This window comes from Cyanistes caeruleus, chromosome 1, assembly GCF_971803275.1.
Source record: "Cyanistes caeruleus chromosome 1, bCyaCae1.hap1.1, whole genome shotgun sequence".
NCBI lineage: Eukaryota > Metazoa > Chordata > Aves > Passeriformes > Paridae > Cyanistes > Cyanistes caeruleus.
In genome coordinates, this window is record NC_141701.1 from 129,712,925 (window position 1) to 129,738,941 (window position 26,017).

Consider the following 26,017-nt stretch of genomic DNA (forward strand, 5'->3'; position numbering starts at 1 on the left):
AAGCCAACCAGTCAAACAAACAAACAAACCTACAATCAATTTACAATATCAAGAAATACAAGCAAAAATTGTGTCAGCAAAACTTAAGAGAATAGTTAGAATCACATGATATGTGTTCTCATTATCACATCCAGATACATTTCTTAAAAAGTGATAACCACTTAACAAAAAAATTGATAAGATAATTGATTTAGTATTTCACAAGTTTGATATTTGATATTTCATAAGTTTGGTCAAAGAAGACTGATGAAGTTTCATTATTTTTTATACTGTTTGAATAAGTACTTAGAGAACTGAAAAACTAATCACAGAATAAAAAAATATGTCCTAAACAAATTTTCCCCTTAAGTAAGTGAAATGCTGCATTAAAATATGAAGTGCGCTGGTAGCTTTCTTACCTTTTTGTGGTAGCTGTTGATTTAATAAATGCAAGGGAAGAGTATTTTTTCATTCAAAAAGTATCCTCATACACACTGAATAAGCTTATAATTCTGGTCATTCATGTAACACCTTTCAACCACTGGCCACCAACCTTTCAACCACTGACACACACACCTATACTTCAAAGCAGCCAATTGGAAAAAGCATGCTGCAAATTTTCAAGTGTAAGCTCCTACAAATTTTCATAGTTAAAGTATTTTCTATACTGTTTTATGTCACATACCTGTTCTGATTTTAAGGCATCCACTTGCTGCTGAAGGTTATTTTCCCTCTGTGTAATGGCTGTTAGTGATGTTTCCTCTGTCAGCCTGTCTGGCATCCCATGCACATGTTCCACAATGGACTGCTGTTCTGGTTTCAGCATTTGCTGGACCTCCTTCCTTTTTGTTACCTCATGGCTGCAGTCTTTACCAGAACTTAGATTACCTCTTGAATTTATTCCTTCATCAGATTTCTTCCTTGAACCAGAGGATTTATTCCTACTTTCAGATGCTAGAGTAGCAGTCTTTAGAGATTTTCCTTTAGAGCCTTTTTTCTTAGAGTCCTTACTACTACTATTTGTTCTCTGAACATTACTAACTGTGACTTCTAGTTCTTTACATTTTATTAGAATTTTCTCTTTCTCATCTCTTAAGGATTTTACTTTTTCATTTAAATGACAGATTTCACTATCCTTTGATTTTAACTGTTCAGAGAGATCAGAAAGTCTCAGGGATAATTCCACTTTTTCACGCTGAGTAACTTGAAGCTTTTCCATAAGTTCTGTTGCATCTTTCTCAACAACTTCTCCAGCCTCAAATATGTCTTGTCTGGACACCTTCTTTTCTTTACTCCCTTCAAAACCAGAGGGTTTAGGTCTATTGCTTTGTAAGTGGCAGATTTTTTCATTCATAGCTTTGAGTTTGCTTTTATATTCAGCTTCCTGCTTTTTCTTGTTCTCTTCCAACTCAGTTTTTGCCTTCAGAAGACTTGCACATTCTTTCTGTAGTTCTTCACAACTAGCTTCAAGTTTTTTTTCAGTCAAAGAAAAGGCACTCTTCTGCCTTTCAGTATCCTCTTGGAGGATACTGTTTCGGTTTTTAAGTTGCTCATTTTCAGTGATCAGATTTTCTATTCGTTTCTGCAAGTCCAAAATCTCTGTCTTAGAGCTAACACTACTGCTACAAAGTATGTTTTCTTCAGAGCAAACCAACATATTTTTTAATTTCTCTTCCAGAGTTTCATTTTCCCCCTTAAGAATATTATTTTGTGTTTCTAGTTCTGAACATTTTTTTTGAAGAGTATCTTCTCTCTCCCTCATTTGTTCCTGCATCAACTCAGTTTTAAGCTGCAGCTCTTGTATTTCTTGTTCAAGGGTACCCTTCTCTTTTTCCTCTTGCCTAAGCATTTCAATCTCCTTCTCCAGTTCATGGATTTGAAGTGTCATTTCTTCAGATTTAGAATTTACAATAGACTGCTGTAAATCTTTCAGGTTCGTAATCTCTAAAATCAACTGATTTTGCTTTGTGATTAAGTTGTCCTTTTCATATTGCATGGCTTCTATCTTTTGACTCATTTCATTTTGTACTTCATCTAACTCCTGTTTATGGTGCATATTCAAGTTGTGTTTAAGGCTTTCCATGTTCACCATGTGCTCTTTTTCTAAGTCTTCTTTAAGCCTGGAAAGTTCCTCTTCATGACTAAACAGAAGATTTGTCCGCAGTCTCTCTAATTCTGCTTCTTGAGATTCCGCCATCCTGTCCAAAACTGCATCCTTCTCCCTTTCTAGCATTTCAAGTTTTATTTTGTAATTTGTGATTTCTGCCTCATGTTTTAATTCCAAATCTTTCCTAAGTTCAGAGGCAGAAGCCAGCTGAATTTTTAAATCTTCAATCACAAACTGGTATTTTTCAGCTTCATTTAATCTACATTCCATATCTACTATAGTTTGCTTGGCTCTTTGAACCTGCTCTCTTGAAAAATTCAATTCTTGAAGAAGATCTTCAATTCTAGTTTGTTGAAGAGATTTCTCTGTTGCAATAACTTCCATCTGTTGTGACAATTCTTGCTTTATTTTTTCCCTTTCCTTTTCAGCATCCTGCAATTTCACATTCAACTCATTAATTCTAATATTCATTAAATGCATTTGATCGTCATTAACATTCTCATTAAAACAGAGGCTTGAAGTTTGCTCCAATTCTACTTTTTGTTGCAAAAGACGCTGTTCTACTTCCACTGCATGCTGCTTAATTAATTCTTGCTTCATCTGTACAATCTGCTGGCCGTGCATTTCATCTAATTCAGCCTGAAGTTGTGCCAGTCTCCTTTGTGTTTCTAACTCCATTCTTTGCACAATGTCAGCTTCAGACTGGCTGTCTTTAAAACATCGTTTCTGCAGTTCTTCCACAGTTCCCATTAATTGTTTTATTTCATCAGAACATTGTCTTTCTTTCTGTTTGTAGGTGGTAAGTTCAACTTTCATATTACTTATCTGCTGGTTCCTCAGTGAAATCTCTTCTTTCAACTCTTCAAGTGATTGGCTGACATCTGATAGCTTTTCCTTTAGCTGAAATGAATTTTTTTCCTCCTCTCCAAGTTTTGCTTCCAGCTCTTCAACCAAAGCTTCTTTTTCTTGTAATTTACTCAAATCTTCTTCCTCCTTTTTCTGTTTTTCCTTAAAAAAAAGAGGAAAACCATGTTCTTATTTTTAGCTAATTATGTGAACATGGAAGAACTTTTACACACTTTGCTATTTAGTCTTTTTTAGAAGGTTAGAGAGGCAATGTTAGTTATAAAACATAAACATAAATTATTTGTTGACTTTATTTGGAGGTTTCCTGTACCCTTGGAATAACTGAGAACTCCTACCCCACCCATCATGCCCTTCCCCTATTCTTTCCAACCCCCAGTTTCTTTATCAGTTTCAATAATATTTGATTTTTTAGATGGTTTTAAAATGTTTTCCACAAAGAAAAATAATGAAGTACACAAAGTAAAAAATTCAGTCTTTGCTTAATGCAGAGAAGAATGTTCAAGCAGCTAATTCTATTTTTTTTCCTAAAATCATGTCATTCATTAGAAGGTGTTTTAACATATGAAATATAGTTTCATAATTTACTCTAAATATTTCTACAACTTTTTAAAAAATAATACATAATACTGACATAAAATTTAGAGGTTTAAATTATATACATATTATATGTTAGTTAACAGAAACAGTATCAAAACTTAAAACACTGTATGCATTCTATGCAGCACACTCATTATCTGTGCTTTGTCTTTTTTTATTTCAAAGGAATTACAAAATCCTAAAAAGTGTTTAGGAAAAGAGATCTTTACAGTAAGAAACATACCATTTCATATGTCACAATTTTGTCTTGAAGATGTGCAATCTGCTCTTCAAATTCTTCATTCTTTTTTTGATAATTCTTAAGTAGACATTCTTGTTCTTCTAGCTGTTGCTGATGCGAAAGTATCTGTTGCTTGGCTTGCAATAAATCAGCAGCTGTGCAACTGTGGCTGCTGTTCCTTAGGGCTTCACTTGCCTGCAACTTGAATTTTAAAGAAATAAAACCTAAAATATATCAGGTTTTTCAGAAACAGCTTGTACTACATACAGAAATAGTGATCTTTATTTCTTCCACATCAAGGCAAAAGATTTCTAAGTTCTTTTGGAGGAAGTCAAACATCCTCATTTATTTGGGATGGACAACCAATAAAAAGATATTTCATATTAATTAAATATTCATGGTGAGCTAACATAGGACCATAGTGTCTCAAATACATCAGTATGTAGTAAAACCAACTAGGTGCAGTTGTGGAGCCCATAATCAAATTTTTAATAATAAAATCTCAGGCTTCAGAATATAATCCACTTGAAGCCCAAAATAAGCTATATAATGTACTTAAACAGCATGAAATACTACAATATTCAAATGCAACACTGTAAGGTGTAGTCTCTGTGCCTGTGGCACCTCAGTCACCATGATTTTTAGAAGAAATGTCTTTCTGAAGCCTCACTTTGTTACTTAAATGATCTCTTAATAACACCACAGAGGAAGCTTTTATCCAAAAATATAAGGACTGGAATGTGAAGCTGTGGCACATGGAAGCTGATGGCTGGATATTTTGATTTCAAAGGTAACATTTCTGCCCTAAGCTCTGAGAACTAACTCCCCAAATGATTTTCCCCAGTGTAACCGACATAATTCCGTATTTATCAGAAGCTATCACCACATAATGGGAAAAAACCAGACTAATACTTATCATTTTATTGTTAATCCTTATAATAAAACAGGTACAATAACAACAACTGTAGGACCAGGAAAATGACTGCTGATCTATGCTAAGAGGCTGATTCTTGAAAAATGCACAAAAAAATTTTCTGCAGGAAGTAGCTGTTTATAAAGCCTCCAAAGTGACATCTATTGTCAAACCCAAGTAAGTGTTGGTAGCTGTATAACTTACATGCTGAAACTGAATTTGCAGTTTTTGACTTTGCTCAGTAAGCTCCAAGAACTCCCTCATGGTTTCATCCTTTTCTTTCCGTGCCTGCTGTAGGTTAGTAGTGAGCTGAGTGATAATGTCATCTCTTTTTTTGATAGCAGCTTCAAATTCTTGCAGCTGTAAAAGATAAAATTTAAACTAGTAATGCATATGAAAACCACAGTCAAAAAATACTAGCTAATTTTAGTTAAGTAGGAATAAGTCATCCCTAGCCTCTCTGTTTAAAAGGTGTCTCACTAGTAGAGCTTTTATATTTTCACAAACTCTATTTGTAAAAATTTCAGAAACAGAGATTTTTCCCCCTCATTGAGCAATACATGATCTCTCCATAAAATACAGTTAACAAATTACAAAATCTGAACTTTTAAGAATGTTAATTAGTTAAATATATAACTTGCTTTTAAGATAAAAAGTGTGGCCACATAAACAAACCATCATAAAGGACACCAGAATATCTACTAATAGAGTTTCAGCAGTTTCATGCAACTACTCATGTTCACACACTTTTCCCCACAATAAATGCAAGTTATATCATCTCTCACTTGAAATAGCATTCATTGTACTAAAGCATAATAGATACTGTGCAGTATCCTACACTGTGAACCCAGGGAAATCATTCATAACTTCATGAGAAAGCCATTTCAAGTTGCAAAATGGATACAGCATATTTAACAGATGAATCTTTTGTAATTTGTAATGATAAAGAAATCATAAGAGTACAAAAAAATTCTTTGCCAACTGTTTGAATTTTTTCTAGGATTACATTCAAGCAGTCAGAAATTCTACAATATTGATTGGCAATATTTTGTGTGCATTTATATAATCATGTATCAGTAAGGTTTCTTTCTCAGTTTGAACTCATTTAAGGCTAGTGGAAGCCTCATCTCTACATATCACAGATTTCTTAAACCATTAGTAGTATTCTGTAACTGTTTTGTTTACAATGTTCCCCAAAAAAAGCTTCACCGAGTTATATGCTGAATCTTGGCTAACGCTAACGTGGTAATGCTTCCAGATAAAGTTATTTTTGGAACACAGGAGTCAACACCTACTTTAAAAGTACAGACCTAATGGAAATACTAAATGTTTGTTATAGTGGAGAAAATTAGGAACAGATCAGGAACTTAAGTTAAGAACCTTTGGTTTTGCATCTATTCAATGAAATTGAGTAAGTAAATATGTCAGTTCCAAAGCACATCATGGTATGTGATTTCCAACTTTTTAAATTCCATCTCTGTTCTTGACAAACAGGCAGAACTAAAGCGCACAACTATCTTCCCCACTCCCCTTTTACAATTCTTTTTTTTCTTCTGAAAAATAAACTATACTAATTTCTCAACTGAGATACTATGCACTGTACCACTATCACACAAAAATACACTGCAACTATTAAAATATTATTGCACCACAGCCCCAAATCCGAACACACTCAATTTTGTTTTAATATATTTTTATTTTAAAAATTGTAATTATAGCCATTTAAAAAAATCAAACATTTTCACTTTCTACCCTTTCAGGAAAAAATTAACAGTAGTTGCAATCATTAGAAATGCTAACTTTCTTTATTATGCTATAATTATGACTCTTATGTTTAGCACAACAGATACAAGACACAGTAATTAAAGCTCAACATCAGACAAATAATAAACCACCTCTTCTGGGGCAACCACTTAACTGGAACTATGGTGGACAAAATTACATCTATTATCACAGATAAAATAGTAGTAGTAGTAATAAATAATAATAATAATAATAATAATAATAATAATAATAATGATAATAATAATAGTAATAATAATAATAATATACTGCTGCAATGGCAAAAATAACGGAGTATTAGAGCTTTTTAAAAATTTTATAGTACTTTGCAAAAAGAAAAAGAATAGAAAAATACAGTGACATAATTTGAATCCAAATTAGGAGACAGACAAGACATAAAGCACAACAAAGCACTGACTTGAGTGCACTGCACCACTGGTTTAAACTGGAAGACTATTCTTTACTTTAAAACTTAAGTTTATATTCCAATGGTATTTTTAAAGTAAGAAATGCTTTCCTGTAAACCCAAATTATTAGGTGTTTTAAATTAGAACATTCTGACACTGTTGTTTTTCCATTTCCCACTGTGAAGTCTGAATACAAATATATTTTCATTCAGCTGTATTAGTCCTTAGGGAGTAAAACCTGAGGTTTTTTGATGTTGGAGGAACAGGAAGACATTAAAGTCTTTGCATATTTGGAGAAGGATTAGGGTTTTTCTTGAAGAAATTTGTCCTTCCATTCCTAATTTGAAGAAACTCACTGCAAAGACAATTTGAATTTTAGTCACAAAATACAGAGAAAAAGGACACACAATGGAAATGCTGTTCAAAGTAATAGAACACATGGCCTAGGATTAAAAGAAATTATGTGTAATTAATTTGATATCACACACTAAGTGCATTCTGAACAGTTACCATTAATGTGAACTCTTCCCGGTGAGGCTCTGCATTTTTGCATGTAACCAAATAGCAAGCAACATAAGGTAATTATACCTGTTGCAATCCTTCTGTACCATAGGCTGCCCTCATTTCTTCTATCTCTCTGCTTAGTTCTTCAATCTCTTGTTGTTTCCCAGCCAATTGATTCTCCATCACTTCTAGCTGTGTGTGTGAGTGCTGCATTCCATGCTCTGAATGAATTTCTCCAACTCCAAATTCTTCTTCCTAAATCAATCCAAGTTCCTTTACATGCCAATTTTTATGTTTTATCACAGTAAATTATCAAGTAAAGTATCAAGCATCAAATTCTGTACCAAATGCCTCCTTAGAACATTAACATACAATACAGCATCATACAATAAAGATCTTATTGCCATGGTAACCTCCTTTGTTAGCGTAATTCACACCTCAAAAGCACTGACACAAAAGGTTTCTGCGAGTTGTGCTCTACAACCTTAATAGATGGACTAAACTGGTTTGCATTTCAAGTTTAATGATACACTATATTAATATAGCAAACAATGCAGATGCAGAGCACAGCATGCAAAATAAAGTATTAGTCAGCCACACAGTTTTTATTCAAAACAAATTGAGGTGTTTAGTATTCTCCATTAGTATTCTGGTTCAATTTGCAATACTGTACCCTGATTAAGTCTGCAGGTATAGCTGTTCTTGTCACAAAACTGCAACCATTTACCTGTATAAAGACAATTTCTAAATACATTACATGAAATAATGCTTGATTCTTATTTCCCACTTACTTGAATCTTATGTGGCAATTTCTGCAGACCCACAAGAATTGTTATGCTACAAAAATTTATTTAATCTAAAATACAAAATAGCTTTCTATATAGTAAATTGCAACAAAGTAAGTATAGATAATAGCTAAACCACCCCAAATTGTAAAAATAATTACTATTGTCTAAAACCAAAAATCTTATTACCAATCAACATCTAGAAAAAACAAAGGAATTCAGATTTAAAGGTCAATGCAAAGCTTTATCTTTTAAATCATTAAAACACAGCACTACTGCATTTTAAATTATATGTTCCATATTTTTAAATATTACTAAACATAGCTATGCTTTCTGAAAGATTCTTATACACCACAAGATTTAGTCTTTTTGGAAGCCACCTATCTCTTCACAGCGGATGAAAGGCAGTATCATAGACTTTAATTTCCAATTTGAAGGAATTTTTTGAAATTGAAAAAGAGCAGAAATTATACATTTGACATAAGACATTTGAAAATAAATCCTCTTTCACTCACCTAACACTGCAAGCCCTTTCAGCTTCTCTGAGAATTTTGGTTCTACTGACTGTACAAACCAAAACCAGCAAATCTCCAAAAGGCAAGCGCAAGCCAAAGTAGCAGTTATAGGTAAAAAAAATATAAATCCAAATGAAAAGAAGATGCTGTGTACACATGAGTAATGATCAAACAGACAGGCAGGCTTTCAAAACAGCAGACCCATGTTCAAAAATGAGAAAGCAAGAACAGCTGCATTTCTCAGAGCTCGTTATTACATCAGAGCCTGAAACAAAAATAATGGTACTAGAAATGGAAAGGCATCACAGTATTTCAGACCCAAATACTATGCTTAAATCAAAAAAAGAAGCTGTATTGCTCAGATGTCTGCCATAGCCTAGATCAGGGCTTACTTACAATAGCTATCATGCCTGAGCAAATCAATAAGTGCACTGTTATAAATGGGATCAATACAGTCACTGAATTTGTATTAGGCGAATGAATACATCTGCATTAGAGAATTTGCAAAGAGGACACAGTGCCCTTTCAACTTCTGATTTTCTCACTAAAAAGAAGACACCACAGAGTTTAGAAGGAATAAAGAAAATTGCAGCAAACAGCAGCCCAGGCAACTCACAGAGGGACTGTGTTTCACTTGTGTATTGCCAGATGTTTGCTCTATGTTCAGACACACAAATGTCTACACAGCGCCTGGCACCAACATCTTTATTCAGATTTTGGTGCATGTCCCAGATTAATAACACTAGTAGTTCAATAGAAACTACTATAGAATCTTTCCTTTCCCCTTTGTAACTCTCATTTTACATAGGCTTAATTGATGAAGATGCAGCATACAATCATTGTAATCTACCACAGTGGATACACTTCTCCTTCCATGAATCATGGCTATGAGCGACTATCAAAGACACTTTATAACAAGAGCTAATAGGAAAGGCACAGAAGTCTTATCTCATCAGCTGTTTCGGACTGCTCAGCAGAAAATTCTACAAAAGACCTTTAACTTATAAAAGGGACTTTGCTACACACATTCTAATCAACTGTCTGGAACATCAGAAACTCTGCTCCATTTCATGGGAGTGTAACTCTTCGACACACAAGTGATGCATACAGCAACATGCTAGTCCATGCTAGTCCATCTGATACCTTCTTCTTTCAAATGACTTATGTCCTCTGGCAAAGTGCAAGTGGAAACATGACAAGGCAACAAATTGCACTGCAATCTGTGAAAAAAAACCCAGTCAGACAGCTGGAGCATGGTGATGTGTTGATGGAAAACTTGGGAACAGCCTGGCAACCCCTGGCATGACAAATTCTGCTGTGTAAGAGTAGACAGACAATTGGTAATAAGTTATTAGTGTTAAAATATCTTAATTTAAAATTATATTTTCCACTCATCTGAAATACATTAATTCAGTAGTTCAGATGCCAACTTGAGTGTTAGTAAATGGCTAAACAAGGCTGCAGGACTCCTGTGTTTTGACTTACAGTCCCACCTATTTACCCATTTAGAGATCTTCTCCAAGTCTATAAATGTTCTTAATGTAGATTCTTATTATTTCTTATTTGAAAGCTTTGCAGTTCACCTTTAAAACTGAAATATTCTTATGTTTTAATTACTTATGATGTGTTTAGTTACACATACCCCATGAAACAATTAAACATTGAAAGAATCAAACCACACAGCATTTTAACATAATGGAACCAAGAAGTAACAAGAGCTCTGGAAAAAATTGCATGAGCAAATAATCACAAAATAATAATAGATTAAATTTCATAATACATTACTCAGCAGTCACAGTTTTGGTGAACAAACAATATGAAACAAGTGAAGGTTATGGAAGTCTCTCAAAGAACATTCTGTCTGACTGTTCCTTTCTTGCATTATTAAAAATAATTCATAGAAATATTACTTAGTATTATAAGGTAAAATCTAATCCGTAGTCTATTGGCTAAAAATAAAAAGTTCATTTCTACTGCATCAGTTAATATATTAATATTATCTGATATTATCAGTTAATATATCTTAATACTTAAGATAATATGCTTAAGGAAAATGAAAGGAATCTTGTTCCTGAGAAAAACAAGGAAAACCAACTTCCACCACTGAATTAAGGCAGTGATTCATGAGAAATGCCACCAGAGGTCAGGATTACATTTATGAAATCACCCTACCTAATGATCCTAAGACCTTGGAAGATCTGAAATTATGTCTCAAACATAGCAGTATTAATATATAATGTATAACTACTTACAACATTAATACCATTACTGCAGAGATTTCCCTCTATAAATAATAAATTAATACTCAACATAAATCAATACATACTATTCTCCTTAAAAGACTTGTATGATTTGGTAGTAGAAACATACAAAAGTTTATGGAACAGATTAACAATTTTACCTCATGTTTTCCTTCCCCCTCTACCCTTTCTTGTACATTTTGGACACCTGATTCCTTTGTAAAAATTAATATTTAGACACTGAACACTGCCTGTCAATGTTCTTAGCCTCTCCTCAATTTTCTAGTTATGTCACGACTGACTGTATGGAACTCAGCTACAATTAGCAATTAAGTCAACTTGGGAAAATTAATTTCAGCATATTTTGGGGGTTTTGTGGGAGAGGATTTCTACTCCACAAACAAAAGCCATTTTCAGTGTGTGGTGAAAATAAATAGTTACAATCCTGTAACTAAGGTTAGTAACTTCTGAAGGAGAACCATTAATGACTCTTTAAAATATCATGGCTAAATATATTTTTCTATATCATAACAGATCAGCAATGGGTGTCTTTATGCATTAGCTGACTTGAGGTAATAGAATTTCCTTAAAAATTATAAAAACAAACAACTTTCTAGACTCTGTATTAACCATCTTTTCAGAGATATACTTTGCAAATTGGAAAGAGAGTCAAGAAGAGAAAAAAAAAATCAGGTAGAACAGATTTTCAGTTATACCATAAAACTGAGGCATATGGAAAATACATGGGGGCAGCTTTACCTTAGTTATAAAATCCCCCAAAATCCAACTGCTGGAAAAAGCCTAACTTCCCTTAGTTCTGAGCTCAAAGCATAACCTTAAATAGCTAACCAGCACTATAATTTAAGACTATGCAGGTAGGCATCATTGTTGCTCACATTGAAGAATTTGTTCCAAAAGACAAGTTGGTCGTATGAAGGATTTACCAGTCTATTCTGGTAGAGTCAGCTACTACCTTGATAGTATAGTATTAGAATAGTATTATAGTATAATTCTATTATACTATAGTATAATAGATATTATATCTATTATCTATTATATCTATTATCGATTATCTATTATCTATTATAATAGATATAATATCTATTATAATATAATAGATATTATATCTATAATCTATTATAGTATTATTCTATTAGAATAGTATTAGAAAGGTGGCTAAGCAAAACTGAAAAAAAATTATATTTACAATAAATTTCCTTCAATACAAGAATTCTTATATAAAGATACCTTCAGTTTTGCTTAGATAACTGTATTGCCTTACAATTTTGTGTCTGGTAAGTCTCCTAAAGAGGGATCTCCTAATCACTTCATTTTATCAATGCCTCAAGAGAAGGGGCTGAAGAATTAACACCACGTGATTTAATTTATCAACGACAACATAACAAACTACTTAGAACCTATCTGAATTTGAAGCATAACCACAATTCAACTGAATTTCTTGGCAAAACCACTAAAAATTATACAGACGTTCTAATCTATAAGGAAAAAGATGGATCAACAGGCCTATGTCTCTTCAAATATGGGTTTTCAGTATTTTATCTCCATAATTATGTTGCTACAGACAATATTTAATTTATTCTACTCTTCAACAGAAAAGACTTCAGATAATTTTACTTATAGTATGTCCATGACTGGAAGCAGAGCTTTAATAAATGCAACATTACAGTGATATGAAACATATTGAAAAATCAGCTCCTAAAATATCTGCATTCCTAAATATGATGTCTCCCGATTTCAGGTACCAACTAATTTCAACAAAACGGAATTAAGAAGAATTTATTAGTAAAGGTGGCAAATCTGACCACTTGAGCTCATTCTTCATCAGAGCCAGTATCATGCTACTATTCATGAGTTTTGTGTCTTTTTTTATTTTTATTTTATTTATGTCTTAGAAAATAACTCTCAGCAAGGTAAAAAGTCTTCTTGCAGGAATAAGAACTGCCTAGTAATGCATCTCATTGCATATTTTAGGAAATTTGTAATTTTTTTAAAGGAATATTTAGACTGCAATTCTATTCTATGTCTTCATTATCTGAAAAATTGCTCCCTAATATACTTTGCAGGTTATCTATGGAAATCTTTAAGGAATTAAGTGTTTAGATGCAAAACTTCATGTTAAAATGATAGTTTTAAATTCAACTGAAACTGAAGGCCAAAACACAAAAATCAGAACACATCCACAATTACCATGAGGCATTACACAAAATGTTTTCGGTATCCTGTTGCCCTGTGCAAAAACATGTTTTCTTCAGCTTTTGCAATCAGTCTCCAGCACTGCTTCCTACCACCTCAGAAGTGATCAGAATTTCATCCATATCTCATTATATATGTAATACATCTCACTTGCCAAAATACATGAATATCAATGACACTGTCAACTGTTTTCAAGGGTTCATTCTTCACATACTGCAAATTCCATTTAAAAGTAATCACATACCGTGGTGATGCATATTCTAAAAAGGTGCACTACAGTCAAGGCAGTTCTTCAAAAGTATGTCTACTACACTCCTGATGGCAAACAGCAATGAGATTCATTTGATATACTTCATCCTCTCTTACTTGTTGCCAAGCTTAAGATTCTGGGTGTGTTTTTTATAAAGTGTTTAGCACAGCGAACTGCAAAATAAAACCCAGACTGTCCCTACACAAAGCGATTGTTTGAGACATGAAAAATTAGATTTTCAAACTAAAACAAATTCTCACTGTGTTCAGGTATTCCATGGCTATTTTTTTGCTGGCATGTTCTTGACCGACATTTATGCATGAAGTGGTTTACTCCTTACAAACATAACTTTTTTATCTGACAGAACCCAAGTTCCACACACACAACTACCCTTCAATGTGACAGAGATGAGCTGTAGATGCCAATGTGTGGGCTGTCTCTGGCTAGCAGCTAAGCCCCCACTCCAGTCAGTCACTCCCCCACCAGCAGGGTGGAGGAGAGAACTGGAAGGGCAAAAGCGACTCAAATTCATGGGCTGAGATACAGTCAGCTTAATAAGTGAAAGAAAATAAACCAGCCAAACAACAAGTGATGCACAGGCAATCACTCATCATCTTCCACCAGCAGACTGACACTCAGCCAGTCACTGAGGCTGCTTTGAAACTCATTAAAATGTAATCAACTTATTAAATGGTCTCCCACAGAAAATTAGTAGAGATTATGCACAGCCACTACTCCCACAGCAATACAAAGCATTATTACGACCTCGAGGATGACATTGCTACAACAGTTTATGTATATACTGCATTATTTATTACAGTAGCCAGCCCATTATGGAGTTGACATAATGCTTACTTTAATGGTACATTGATCATACCAGAAATAACATGCAACAGATTTGTCAATAATACCACATCTCCTCTTTCTTTCCTTCTCTTTTTGAAAAACTATGCATAGCATTGCAACAAATATGTAACAGAAAAGGGTGAAAGAAAAGCTAGGAAAAGCATTACTTCAGTCTTACCTCAGAACTGTAATCTTCTACTGTGGTGGAAATTTCACTTTCTGGCTAAAATAAAATATTAAAATATTTACAATGATGGCACTCTAAAAACACTAAACAAGACATTTTCCATTTTACAGTATTTGAAAACACCGAGGTGTACATGAATTTGGCAAGAGTATATGTACAGCAATGGTTGCCTTCACTTGCTTGAAATCCCAGATTTAATAAAGTCATTTTGCTATTGAACTATGGTCACAGAAACACTATAATGACATGATAAAATCTTCAAACAACTACAGGTGCAGAAGAATATTCTGAAAATTTAACTTAATTTTCTGGGATTTATTTTTCTTTTTTAAAAAGAACTAAGAAGTACCATGAAAATAACTTCGCTCTATCAATTTTACCTGATTAGGAACTTCGCCGGCTTAAGAACACAATCTTGTAAAGAACAACATTTTCATACATGCAATACTCTTGATGTTGACTAGTATTTTAAAACAAACACTCATCCTTCATCTTCCATGGAAACCAAGGCATGATAAATGGTCAGTCTCGAATCTTGTGATCGAATGAAGCAGAGGAATTAAAGGAACAATGCCTTAACAAACTGAGCATAAATGTGCCATGGTAGACACCTGAATGAAATGCAGTGTGTCTTGATGAACTACATAAACCGTATCAAGTTTGAGAATCAAAACCTTTGTGGGAAAGATGCAAATTATGTCTATAAGGTGCATTACCATGGAATAAGGGTACATGAAAGAAAAACTTGAAAACTTGAAAAGTGTGAGTTAGAACTACTTTGGCAAAAATGATGTGCCCATAATAAGAGCTTGTCCAAAATTCACTTAACATGTTAACCAGCCTCACATTAAATCTGTCTCAATTTTATATTGAGTTCTGTCAGGCTTAAATTCAAAGGAACATGGTATGTTTTGATGTAGATGTTTTTTTGATGTTGATGTTTTCATGTAGACATAGGTAAAGTTTGGAATGTCAACTGTGTTTTGTTTAGTTTTTTTTCAAAGTAATCTTCCACTCAGACCTCCTGAAGTTCTGCAGTTTTTACAATCCTAACAACATTGATTCTACATATTTTGAATCCGAGATGCAGTTCCAGAATGTAATTAACCTAAACAAAGGTATTGTTTTATGTACAGAGTGCACAACATTACTTTAAAATGTTTATTTGGAAGTTAAAATTCATACAGTACATATAATTTTAAAAAATAAAAAGAGGTCCACATCAAAAATAAGACACAAATTGAAAGAGAAATCAAAATTATGTTTCAAAACTCTAGGGTGACCAAAGTGTTTCTGCTATGGAATACAGAATTAATATTTAAAAATATTTCATTTTCACACAAATCTATTTTATTCATATTATTTATATGAGTATTTGTGTATATATACATTTATACAAAAAATTACATCTTGTTTGTAGTCTATGTCCTTAGACTAGGACAAAATCCTCCAGAAGAAATAAAATCAGAGAAAACCACATTATTTTTTTCATAACACAGATAACAAATATATGGTTGTTATCTCACAATTTTTCATGGTTTGTTCCAATTCAGGAGTCTTCACAAAGAATTATTAGAAGCATTCCTACAGAAGCTCAGAGTTACTATGAATGTGTATGTATTTAGCTAGATCTAAGAACTCTTCAAATCTTTATATACAGCATGAAATATAGGCACTTCTCCGACATGTAAAAAACACAAACAAGTAATCAGACTTCTTCAATAGTTTTGCCTTGTAATGTTTTTGAATTATAAAAACAGTCTCTTAAGATGAAAAATGAATTTTTACATCCTCAGATAAATTCTACATAGATAAACATAGTAGAAAATTATAGAAAAAGGCAAAGAATTTGTAGGTTGCAGCTTAGGCCAGAGTGAGAAAATATGAATTCTCAAAGGAAGCTCATTACTGAAAAAAAATTCTCTAATTTTGTTATGGCAATTTGACCAGATTTGATATTTTTAAAAGAAGTTAATATATTGCTGGCCCTTTCTGAATACCAATATAAAATAAAATAAAATTTAAAAAGTCTAAAATATATTTTACAAAATTTTCAAAACCACATAGTACTCCATAAGTTTAAGTATACAATATCTGTAAGCAGCATAAATAATCTTTCTAAAATGCCAGCTTCAGTCCTGGATCTAGATAGTTGTTTGCATATTAAAACCAAGTATTTTTGCCAAGGGATTCTATGATTTTAAGGACAGAAAGATGGCCAAATGAACCCCAGTTAAATGCATCATCTCCTATGCTAAGGGGATCATCCAAACCCTGCTAAAAACCAGCTAAAGAGAATTCAATCCCATGAGCTGACACATTAGACTCCAGACTGTAAGACTTCATGTTATTCTTTCACTATCAGAGCAACATTGCAAGTAGCAAACATTTTTAGGCAGTCATCTTGCCCACCAAGCAGCTATGTTACTTCCTAAGACCTGATCAACTTTATTTCAAAATCCAGTTTCTTCCACTCTCAAGCCACCTGTTCTGTATACTTCAATTCTTCTTTGGTCAACAAAAGTAATTAGGTTTTACATAGCTCATTTGAGCACAGGGGTCCAGCTTGAAAGAAATAATTTCAAAAAATTCTTACTACACACTCTTAGCAACACAAAATCTTTTGACAGGATAATGCCAAGGCTATTTATCAGTTCTCTCAATGCTTCATGGCATTTGAACAGGTATTTGTTACACCCTCACAGTTGTTTTGCATGTATTCTATTAACTATGTCCCACAGCATTTTCTTGCTGCAGACAGTTACTCTCTCCTGGCAAATTATTTTAACACCTTATTTAGTATTTTCTTCTGTGACAATGTAGTTGATTGTTAAAATACATTGAAGAGACATCTCAAAGACTCTTTATAGGCAACTATCTCCTTTAATTCTGCAGATGGTAACTTTAATGATAACAGTATTCAGAAAATTTTAAAAAGTTCCACCTATATACTTCAGAGGAAATACTGCAGGTTGATACAAAAAAAAAAGGAGTATCAGCCTGTGGAATATGACAGGCCCATTTTACAGTAATTTGTTTCTCTATGCAGCTAAGCACTGCTGAAAAGTCATGTTCTTGGACACTGGACACCCAACAATATGCTGGGATTCACAAAACAAAACTGAAAAACTGAGAAGTGATTTTCATATTTCTTTGGAAAACTTCCTTAGGTGACAATAAAACATTACACAAGAACCAACATCCAGTACTAAATTACTCGAATCACAATGGAAAAAGGTATAGATGGAATATTCATGGAACAGAATTCTACCTGAAGGAAACTAGTGACTTTTTTATGACCTCAGTGAAAACTGTCACAAAAATGTAACTACAAAAGGCTGGATTAATTCTTGACCAACTTATTTTGACTTGGAATTTTCTGATGGGTTTCTAGCAATTAACAGAGTATCAAAAGTGAGTTAATTAGGGAGACTGTGACTAGAAGTGAGACAAAGAGAATGTAAAGAGAATACCCCAGACATAAAATCCTCTCTAGGTCATCCTGAGCCTTATGGGCTTTTAACACTTCTAGAACATTCTGAATATGAAGGGCTATTCTTTTATATTGCCTTATCATGTCTTCCTTAGTTCCTAATATCAAAACCATTCAATTAAAATTCCCAGGTAATTTATGACCCAAATCAATTTACTATAATCTAATTTAGACCGAGGGCATTTTAATGGAGATAAACCGCTGCCAACCTGAATATAACCTGCAGCAAGGTAGTGAACTCTGCAGTGCGTAAACTTCTGATAGGATCAGAAAACACCATCAAACACGGTTACACCCACAATTAGGTTTCTATTCTTTGGTAACATGGCTTTATAAATGTTTAATCTAAAGTGAAATACCCTGTATTTGCAGAGACCATATTCCAATACAGCTAATTTCTGTGCCAGTAAATCTATTATATATCAGTATTTACAGAGATAAAGGAAGTCATAATACCAGAGGTTGTCTTATGAATTGAAGAAAATTGGCAAGTTATCCTGGCAATTTTCTGGCCAGATGGTAGATGGAAAGAATAACTAGCTTCAGTCAGAACCATATGCTGCTGAGAATTTACCACCTTCTCTTGTAGCACTGACTTTACTATTGAACAGACTATTTCCAAACATTTGCTTTTCTTCATTCTTCAATTTCAAAACATGTTTCAATGGATGCTATACTATCTGAAGTGACTGGGCTAATTTTTACTACATTTTAGTTATCCGTATCTTTTTTTCAATTCCTCCACTTTACTGTACATCCCAGAATAGCTCTTTTCTAGTCAAATACATTAGTTGCTCTTTTTATTCATGCTTCCATCACAGGAATGTCTTACCACATTCACCACTCACACCTTTTCTCACTGAGGTGAGAAAAAATCTCTCTATTTTTCCATACTGCTTACATACTTCCATATTTTTCTCAATTTTCTTCATCAGTTCTCAAAAATCCTACCCAGTGTCTCCTTCTTAATCACTTGCTAATCCTTTATGTCAAAATATCAAAAACTAACAACTGGAACACCTTATAGAAGTAAAACAATGAACATGGAGCTATAAACTTTATCACCTACTTCAGTTAACAGTTAAGCTATTCTAAAACTATTACCAAAAGGATTTGTCCTTTAAAAAACGAAAGACAAGTTACTAATCCAACCTTAGTCAATTAGCAGGTATTCTTCATCACAGAACTTTGAACTTTTCTTTTCTAAGAAGCTTTGTATAATAGCTTTTACTAGCCAGGTGACTCAAGGACAATTTTACTGTGACACAGATTAATTTCTTTTGCTTTCCTGCCATCAGGACATTCTTGCAAAGCAGTGTGCTCCAATCCATCGTTTCAAGACTTCCCAGAAAAGGTGATCTCAGCAATTATTTACCTTAGATGCGGCTTTTGCTCTCTTCCATTTTCAGTTGTAGAAGTCACAAAAAGAAGCAATCCTAAACCCAAGATTTTAATTGATTCCAGTTCATTTTATAATGTGGTCTAGGTTATTTTTACTTCTATATGGAAAAGGACACTACGGATGTCAACACCTAAAGATATCAGGGTGCAACAGAATAAAGACAAAAAATATTCTCTTTGTGAAAACAAGACAAAAAGCATTCAATATTAAACAAGAGACTTTCACCAATAAATACCATCTGGCCTTTCTCTAAGAACTCTAGTAAATTGTTCTTCCAATAATGGATGGAAAAACTTAGAGATCACAAATGAGTTCAGACGGAAGGCAGAATGTAATGGCTAAATAATGATAGCTCTTCCAAATAGTTTCTGCAACTGGAGGGAGTACAGGGGGATAAAAACCCACCCTTAGGAACACAGAAGGGAAAAAAAAAAGGAAATGGATAACTGCAAAAAACTTCTTTGTACTCTAAACACTTTTGTCCTCCCTGAGAAGAAACCATTGTGCTTTCGCAATGGAAATAAGCTCCCAGAAGAGTATCTCTATTTCACTTTCTGATATTCATATTGAGTAAGAGACCCCTTTTTTACTTGTTTTTGGACATGCTAATTCCACTGGGGACTTAAAATCGTACCAGAAGAACTGCAAGGAGATAAACTTCTACCCACAAAACTACCACAGAGGAGCCCAGCCGAGATTTTTACATAGACAGGCAGTCTAGTCAGATGTTCTGAGTCTGTATTTTGTGGTACAGAAAGAACAATTCTAAAAATCAGTTCCAGTAAAAGGTAAAATAAATAACTAGAATCAAAGTTTAGCTAGAAGATGATCCTGCATAATGCTTCCAGTAATCCTGTCTCACTCTTCTGACACAGCAACCTAAAACGACTTAATGTTGGGTGAAAAAGCAAACAGCTCAAAGCTGTAATTCTCCCCTTGCAGAGATTAGTCTGAAACTGCCTATTACATTGGCTGCCATTTCAACTCAGCAAGCTCCAATCCAATTACTGTAATACAGACTCTCTGTCCAAATCATTGCACTTTTAAACTAAAACCAGTAAATTATGCGATTCACTGAAAGAGTTTTTCCTCTTCTATTAATACTGCAATTAATACTGCAAAAGCTTTAGCAATCATCTTCCAGCTACAAATTGCTGATTATTTATTTAAGTAATGTGAGTAAGGAGACTATAGACCACATTTAACAAAGAAAAATGCTCTCCCAACTGGGAGTGGGGTGGGTTTTTTTTGTGGAAGTGAATACTGGTTCAAAAGTCACTAAGTAACTCAACAGAGTCAAATCACAAACCTACATGATTCCCAGGCTTATTCTTTTAAAACTACATTTTAAAGAAGAAACAAACAAACAAACCACCTTCCCCTCAAAAAACAGAAACCCCAGTGCATCTCCATATATTTATTTAAACAAAAGGTAAGTTGCTTTGGGAGTAAGACAGACCTCAGAAAAATCATACACCATCTTAATAATGTATGTATGTGTACAATCTTTAGCAACTGCAGTGCAGATAATTCTTCCATTTCTAAAATCATCTATGCCTTGTACTGTATGCATTTAGAGGCCAACACAGGCCACTAGGACCAACCTGATCTAATTAGACCCGCTTTGAGCACAGGATTGGACTAGATGACCTCAAAGGTCCCTTTTAACCAAAGTTATTCCATGACTCTGTACTTTACCCTGTTTCTCCAGCTGTAGTAGATTTATCCTAACAAAGGACACACATTAGCAGAGTCCATCCGCAAGTTCAAAATATATTTGATCAAGGCAATTACTTCATACAGTTGTCATATTTTTGTAGACAGTTGTCATATTTTTGTAGACTATTGAATTACTAAAACAAGAGTTTAAGTTGTTTAACAGTTTAAGTTGTTGTTAAGTTGTTTAATTAACAGTTAATTCTCTCTAAACACCTCTCTTCCCTAAGCAGTCCTCTCTCATTAGCTGTAGATAAACTGATTAATTTAATAAAGTACATCTTTCTCTTTTCCTAGAAGGCAAAAAAGTCACATCTTCATCTATGAAAATACTTATTGTTATCAAATTTCTTACCTCCTCCAGGAAAATCTGAGTTGAGCAGTTTTATTGAGTTACACCAAAAAGTTTTGAAGCCCTAACACGAACTTTCTAAGAATTCATATCAAAAGCACATACCTACAAGGTTCAAAACATCTAGTGTATTGATATATTGATATATATATATAATATATATATATATATAATCAATATATGCAATCTAGTGTATGTATTATAGGCTTAAAACTGTAAAATAAATGGATCAATTACTTTACAAGTTTCCATTTGCATGTATGATTTAGTCTGTCTGCCCCTCCACCATGTTTTTGGGGTTTTTTTCAACAAAAATGCAAAAAACACTTCAAAAAGTACAATTTCTCAGTCCTCAGTTGCTGGAAATTCAATAATGGAGGCAAAATAGTTACAAATGGTCTATCCCAGCACAGTACTGGCAAGTCAAAATGCAGAGCATTCATCTGTACCACATCTCTCAAAAATTACTGTATTCATCTGCACAGAGGTGGGAATCTGCATTGAGATGCTTCCTCAGAATGCCACTCATGTCATTTCAGGAGCACTGGTTTCATGAATGGAGTAAGTTATTCAGTAAATAATATCAGACTTTCTTGTCCCTTCTGTCTGTAATGACATTATATGAATTCAAGTCCACTCAGAACTAAACTGGACTGCCAGTTTATGTTACACAGCATCTCCCAAACTTCCCAGAGCATGTACTTTCAGCCAATAGCAATTAGGCTTATATTTCATTAAGCAGTAAAAGTAGAGTAACTGTTCATCAATCTCTTAAGCCACCCAGTCCTAGAAATCACCAGTAGTGATTTCTAAACTGATCCCTTCTCCTCATTAACCAGAGTGACTCAAATTACATCATGAACACAAGAAAGATGTTTAGATTTGCATTTTGGTGTAGCCATAAGTGCAGAGATCAAAAATCCACTTCGGTTTGCAACTTCTAATAAAACAAAATTAATTTATGCACTTTTAAGGAGTATAGCAGTACAAACACCCTTTCCATACTCTACAGGGAACTGGCTACAATAAAAAAAATGATGCCAACAGGCAGGTAGAAAGTGTCTTCTCTGGACATACTAAGACAGAAGAAAGGAAATAGTGTGCAAAATCTCATTCAAATCCTTTATTCCCACTCTCAAAATGAATGGATTATTTTATACCCACTCACCCCCAAAAGTGACTATTTATAGTCTGAGACAAACTTACCTCAATGGTGTAAGCTTGAGTGTGTTTGATAATTTCTCCACTATGCAAAGTCCTGATAATAGCAAAGTCAGCAGTAGCAGCTGCTCCCCTTCGACTGCTGCATGTGGATATTTCATCACTTCGAGATCGATCAGTTTCAATCCCATCTTGCATTGATTCTTCATCTTTGATGTTTGCTGTTTTCTTCTTCTTTTTCTGCTTCTTTGATCCATTTTGACCATCAGTTTGCGCCTTCCGCTGCCTAAATTGGGCAAGCTGTATAGAAGACAAAATCTTGTTAAAGGTGAAAGTTTTTCTCTTTATTACCAATGACATCCTCTATAAAGGCTTACCCACTACTCTACATAAAGCTTCAAACTAATCACTACAGAAAATAAGCTGAAAGTTAATGTTACATATGTGAGACAAACCCAGGTTATTTTTCCATTTACATACTTTGCTATAACAAAATCTTAAATGTAAACCAATTCTCAGTTAATTAATTCCTTTTCAGTTTCATACTTGCAAGTTACTGTTCCACAGACTGATATCTAAAAATCAAAACATTCAAAAGTAAAGGTACAAATGTCATTATAAAAGACAAATGCAACAAAATAACATGATGTCATTTTTCAATTTCATAGAAACCTTAAAATAATTTACAGAAATTCCTTTTAATTTTTATTTCAGAGACAGAAGAAAGCAATTTTTCTTCCAGCAAGTATCATATGAAGCTTTTAAAAAAGTTTGCTATAACACAAAAAACTGATCAAATTATTGAAAACACAAAGAAATAGCTAAGTAGTAAAATACGTTTTAAGGGAATACTCTAAAACAAAAAAGTGAGCAGATTACAAGACACACTACCTTGTAGCAAAACATGCTGATGAATAAAAAGTCACAGGTGAGCCAGGCACACAGTTTAAAAACCAATTAGAATGTAAGCTATTCAAATACGGTAAGACACTGCCTTTTGTGGAGCTTATCACTTTTAATCACTTTACAGTGGTTTACACAAGAAAATCCATTTAAATAATTTTTTTCTTAACAAGAACAGAATTTTTGTTCAAATATGAACAACAAGAACATTGGGGTTTACCAATTAAAATTCAAAACTAAAAAGATCTTATCAATAAAATCTGAAAACAAGAATCATTACTTTCCAATTGAAGCATCCAACAATAAGTGCTACAATACATTTCATAAATGTAGCTCCAAGGTAAAGCATACAAATAAAGACCCTAAAGTTTTAAAATATCAACTCAAATATCATGGTTTTTAAAATAAATATGCTGCAACTGTAAGAAAACAAATACAGAAAAGACAGATTATTTGCTTATGATATTCACCAGTCGGGAAAGCCAGGCTTCCATCCAACTTCTTCAGGAACACCCAAACCGAACAGGACACACGGATCCCCTTTCCCAGTCACTGTTTGGTTACAGTTCAAGATGTCACCCGAAGGACTTTCTAGTTCTCATCCGGCCCCAAGAGAGCTGAGAAGCCCCAGTCTAAATAAAAGCATCACTGAGAGATCAGCTCTGACTTGTGGCTGGTTTATGCTTTTGTCCTATCATGTGTATTTCTTTGTGGGTTTCTTCAGCCTCCTCTCGTTTCTTAGGACGATGGAATGCTTGGCATATGGCTCCTGCTCTGTTTACAGGAGGAGGACCTGAACATTTGCTGAGCCAAATATGCTCACCTAAGTACTTAATACGTACCTCCTCCCTACTACTTTTCTAATTAGTCCAACTTTGTGGGTTTTTTCTATTTTTAAAACATGTAACTTCTGTTATTTCACAAAAAATCCATTGAATTCAAAAATTCTAAACAGGAAAAGAAAGAACAGTCTTCTTCTACTTAAAAGTTTAAGAGAAAAAAACCTCAAAAGAACCAAGCAACCACCCCTAAACCAAACTAAAGAGAGACTTAGTTTCTCAAAAACGGGAAGGGTAAAGGTTCCAGTTGTTCCCTTAGGATATTACCACGTTTTTCTAAAACTAAGTTTATCTCAATGAAATATTTTCAGTTTATCCAAAGGAAAAGCAGAATTTGTTCAACGACAGAAAGCAAACAACCTGTAGTAGTGTAACTACTGAGAGATTCTGGATTTTTTAATGTTTTATTTCTAAGTAATAAACAACACGTAGTGCCACTGGTCAAGAACTCTCTTCCCCAACTTGATTGAAACCTTCGGTAATGGAAAGTTAAGTTGGCTTTTTTAAAGCAGCTTTACAGTCTTTATTTGTCTACAAAATTAGACATGTAGCTCAAGGACAAATTAATTACTCCTTGTCTCTCCTCATGTATTTTGCATATTTTAACTGAAGCATCTGGGCATGCCAGATTTCCCTCCTTTCAAAATTAAGTTGTTGACTTTCACTTCTTTAGAATTAACAGATTAAAATCAACCATGGCAGTTATAAGCAGATCCTATTTTTTTTTTCTGTCTAAACACTGATGAAGATGAGCACATATGAAAGCTAAACACATGTAAAAATGAAAATGTTACATTTTTGTATTACACAAGTTCTCAACTGACAAATTCCGTGTGAGGATCTAGAACTTTGGAAATAACTGCACTAGTAGTGATGGATGCATGCACAAATCATAGCACTTTTAACCCCAAACATTCAGGTACACACAGAACTGTCTGGCTACTAATGCAACATAACTTTAAATTCATATTTTTAATAAAATTTTAAAAGCTAGGAATAAGAGAAGTGGCACAGCAAAAAGCTACTGCTGACCAAACACTTTCTGTGATGCTCACATCAAAACAGGGGAGTCTCAGATACCAAATTCTTTCTTATGAACTACAGTCGAGGAACTATCGTTGTTCCAATGACAAGCAGGGAAAAGTCCACCAGCAGTCATGGGAGCCAAAGAAAACAAATTCTTTAGAATTAAAATTTTCAGTTAAAAAGAAAAATACTTCCAGATTTTGTATTTCTAAAAAATAGATTTTTCTGGTGTGAACAAAACATGAAAGAAATACACACTGATACAATGTCTTATCCTGTCTTCCAGGCACACTAGCATAATTATGCCACAATTAAGCCTGTGGAGAACTCAATGCTGCTTCCATCAGTTCTGAATCTGCAGTTTTGAAGTAATTCAATGTCAAGTCTCTGCTGAGTTATAAACATTGCAAGCAAGAGACAAGTATGTAAGTACAGGAGGTACTCATGGAAGAGCAAGGATGCAAAGAAACTGAAGCTGAAGGACACTCAGAACAGGCTCTCTGCACTGATATGCCTCTGAGAACCAACAGAGAATGAGTACCTTACCCTGGGTAAGCATTGGGAACACAGTCAGTCATAATCTACTTATCAACGCTTTTAGGCACATATGAAAACCAATCCAGAGCATTTTTATCACTATTTCTCTATCTGTCAAGACATTGCCTCCAGCTTCTGCCATCAAGCTGATAAGACCTTGCTTGGATCCTGCAAG

General features: G+C 33.9%; 1 protein-coding gene across 10 annotated transcripts in view; it reads right to left on the bottom strand.

Annotated features, from left to right (window-relative positions):
• The window catches only part of AKAP9 (A-kinase anchoring protein 9), a 104,741-nt gene that overhangs the window by 57,643 nt on the left and 21,081 nt on the right, over positions 1-26,017 (bottom strand). For 6 of the 10 annotated variants that reach the window (XR_015278063.1, XR_015278062.1, XM_086857468.1 and 3 more), the window contains exons 2-8: positions 22,583-22,837; positions 14,405-14,449; positions 8,050-8,103; positions 7,461-7,631; positions 4,888-5,043; positions 3,774-3,971; positions 665-3,094 (exon numbers count right to left, since the gene is read on the bottom strand). Coding sequence is in view for 8 of the 10 variants with exons in the window: in XM_086857468.1 (XP_086713594.1) it covers positions 665-3,094; positions 3,774-3,971; positions 4,888-5,043; positions 7,461-7,631; positions 8,050-8,103; positions 14,405-14,449; positions 22,583-22,837 (3,309 nt within the window). In the remaining 2 variants the exon portion in view is untranslated. The remainder of the gene's footprint in view (positions 1-664; positions 3,095-3,773; positions 3,972-4,887; positions 5,044-7,460; positions 7,632-8,049; positions 8,104-14,404; positions 14,450-22,582; positions 22,838-26,017) is intronic. The other 4 variants (XM_086857470.1, XM_086857465.1, XM_086857476.1 and 1 more) reach the window with 3 other exon arrangements.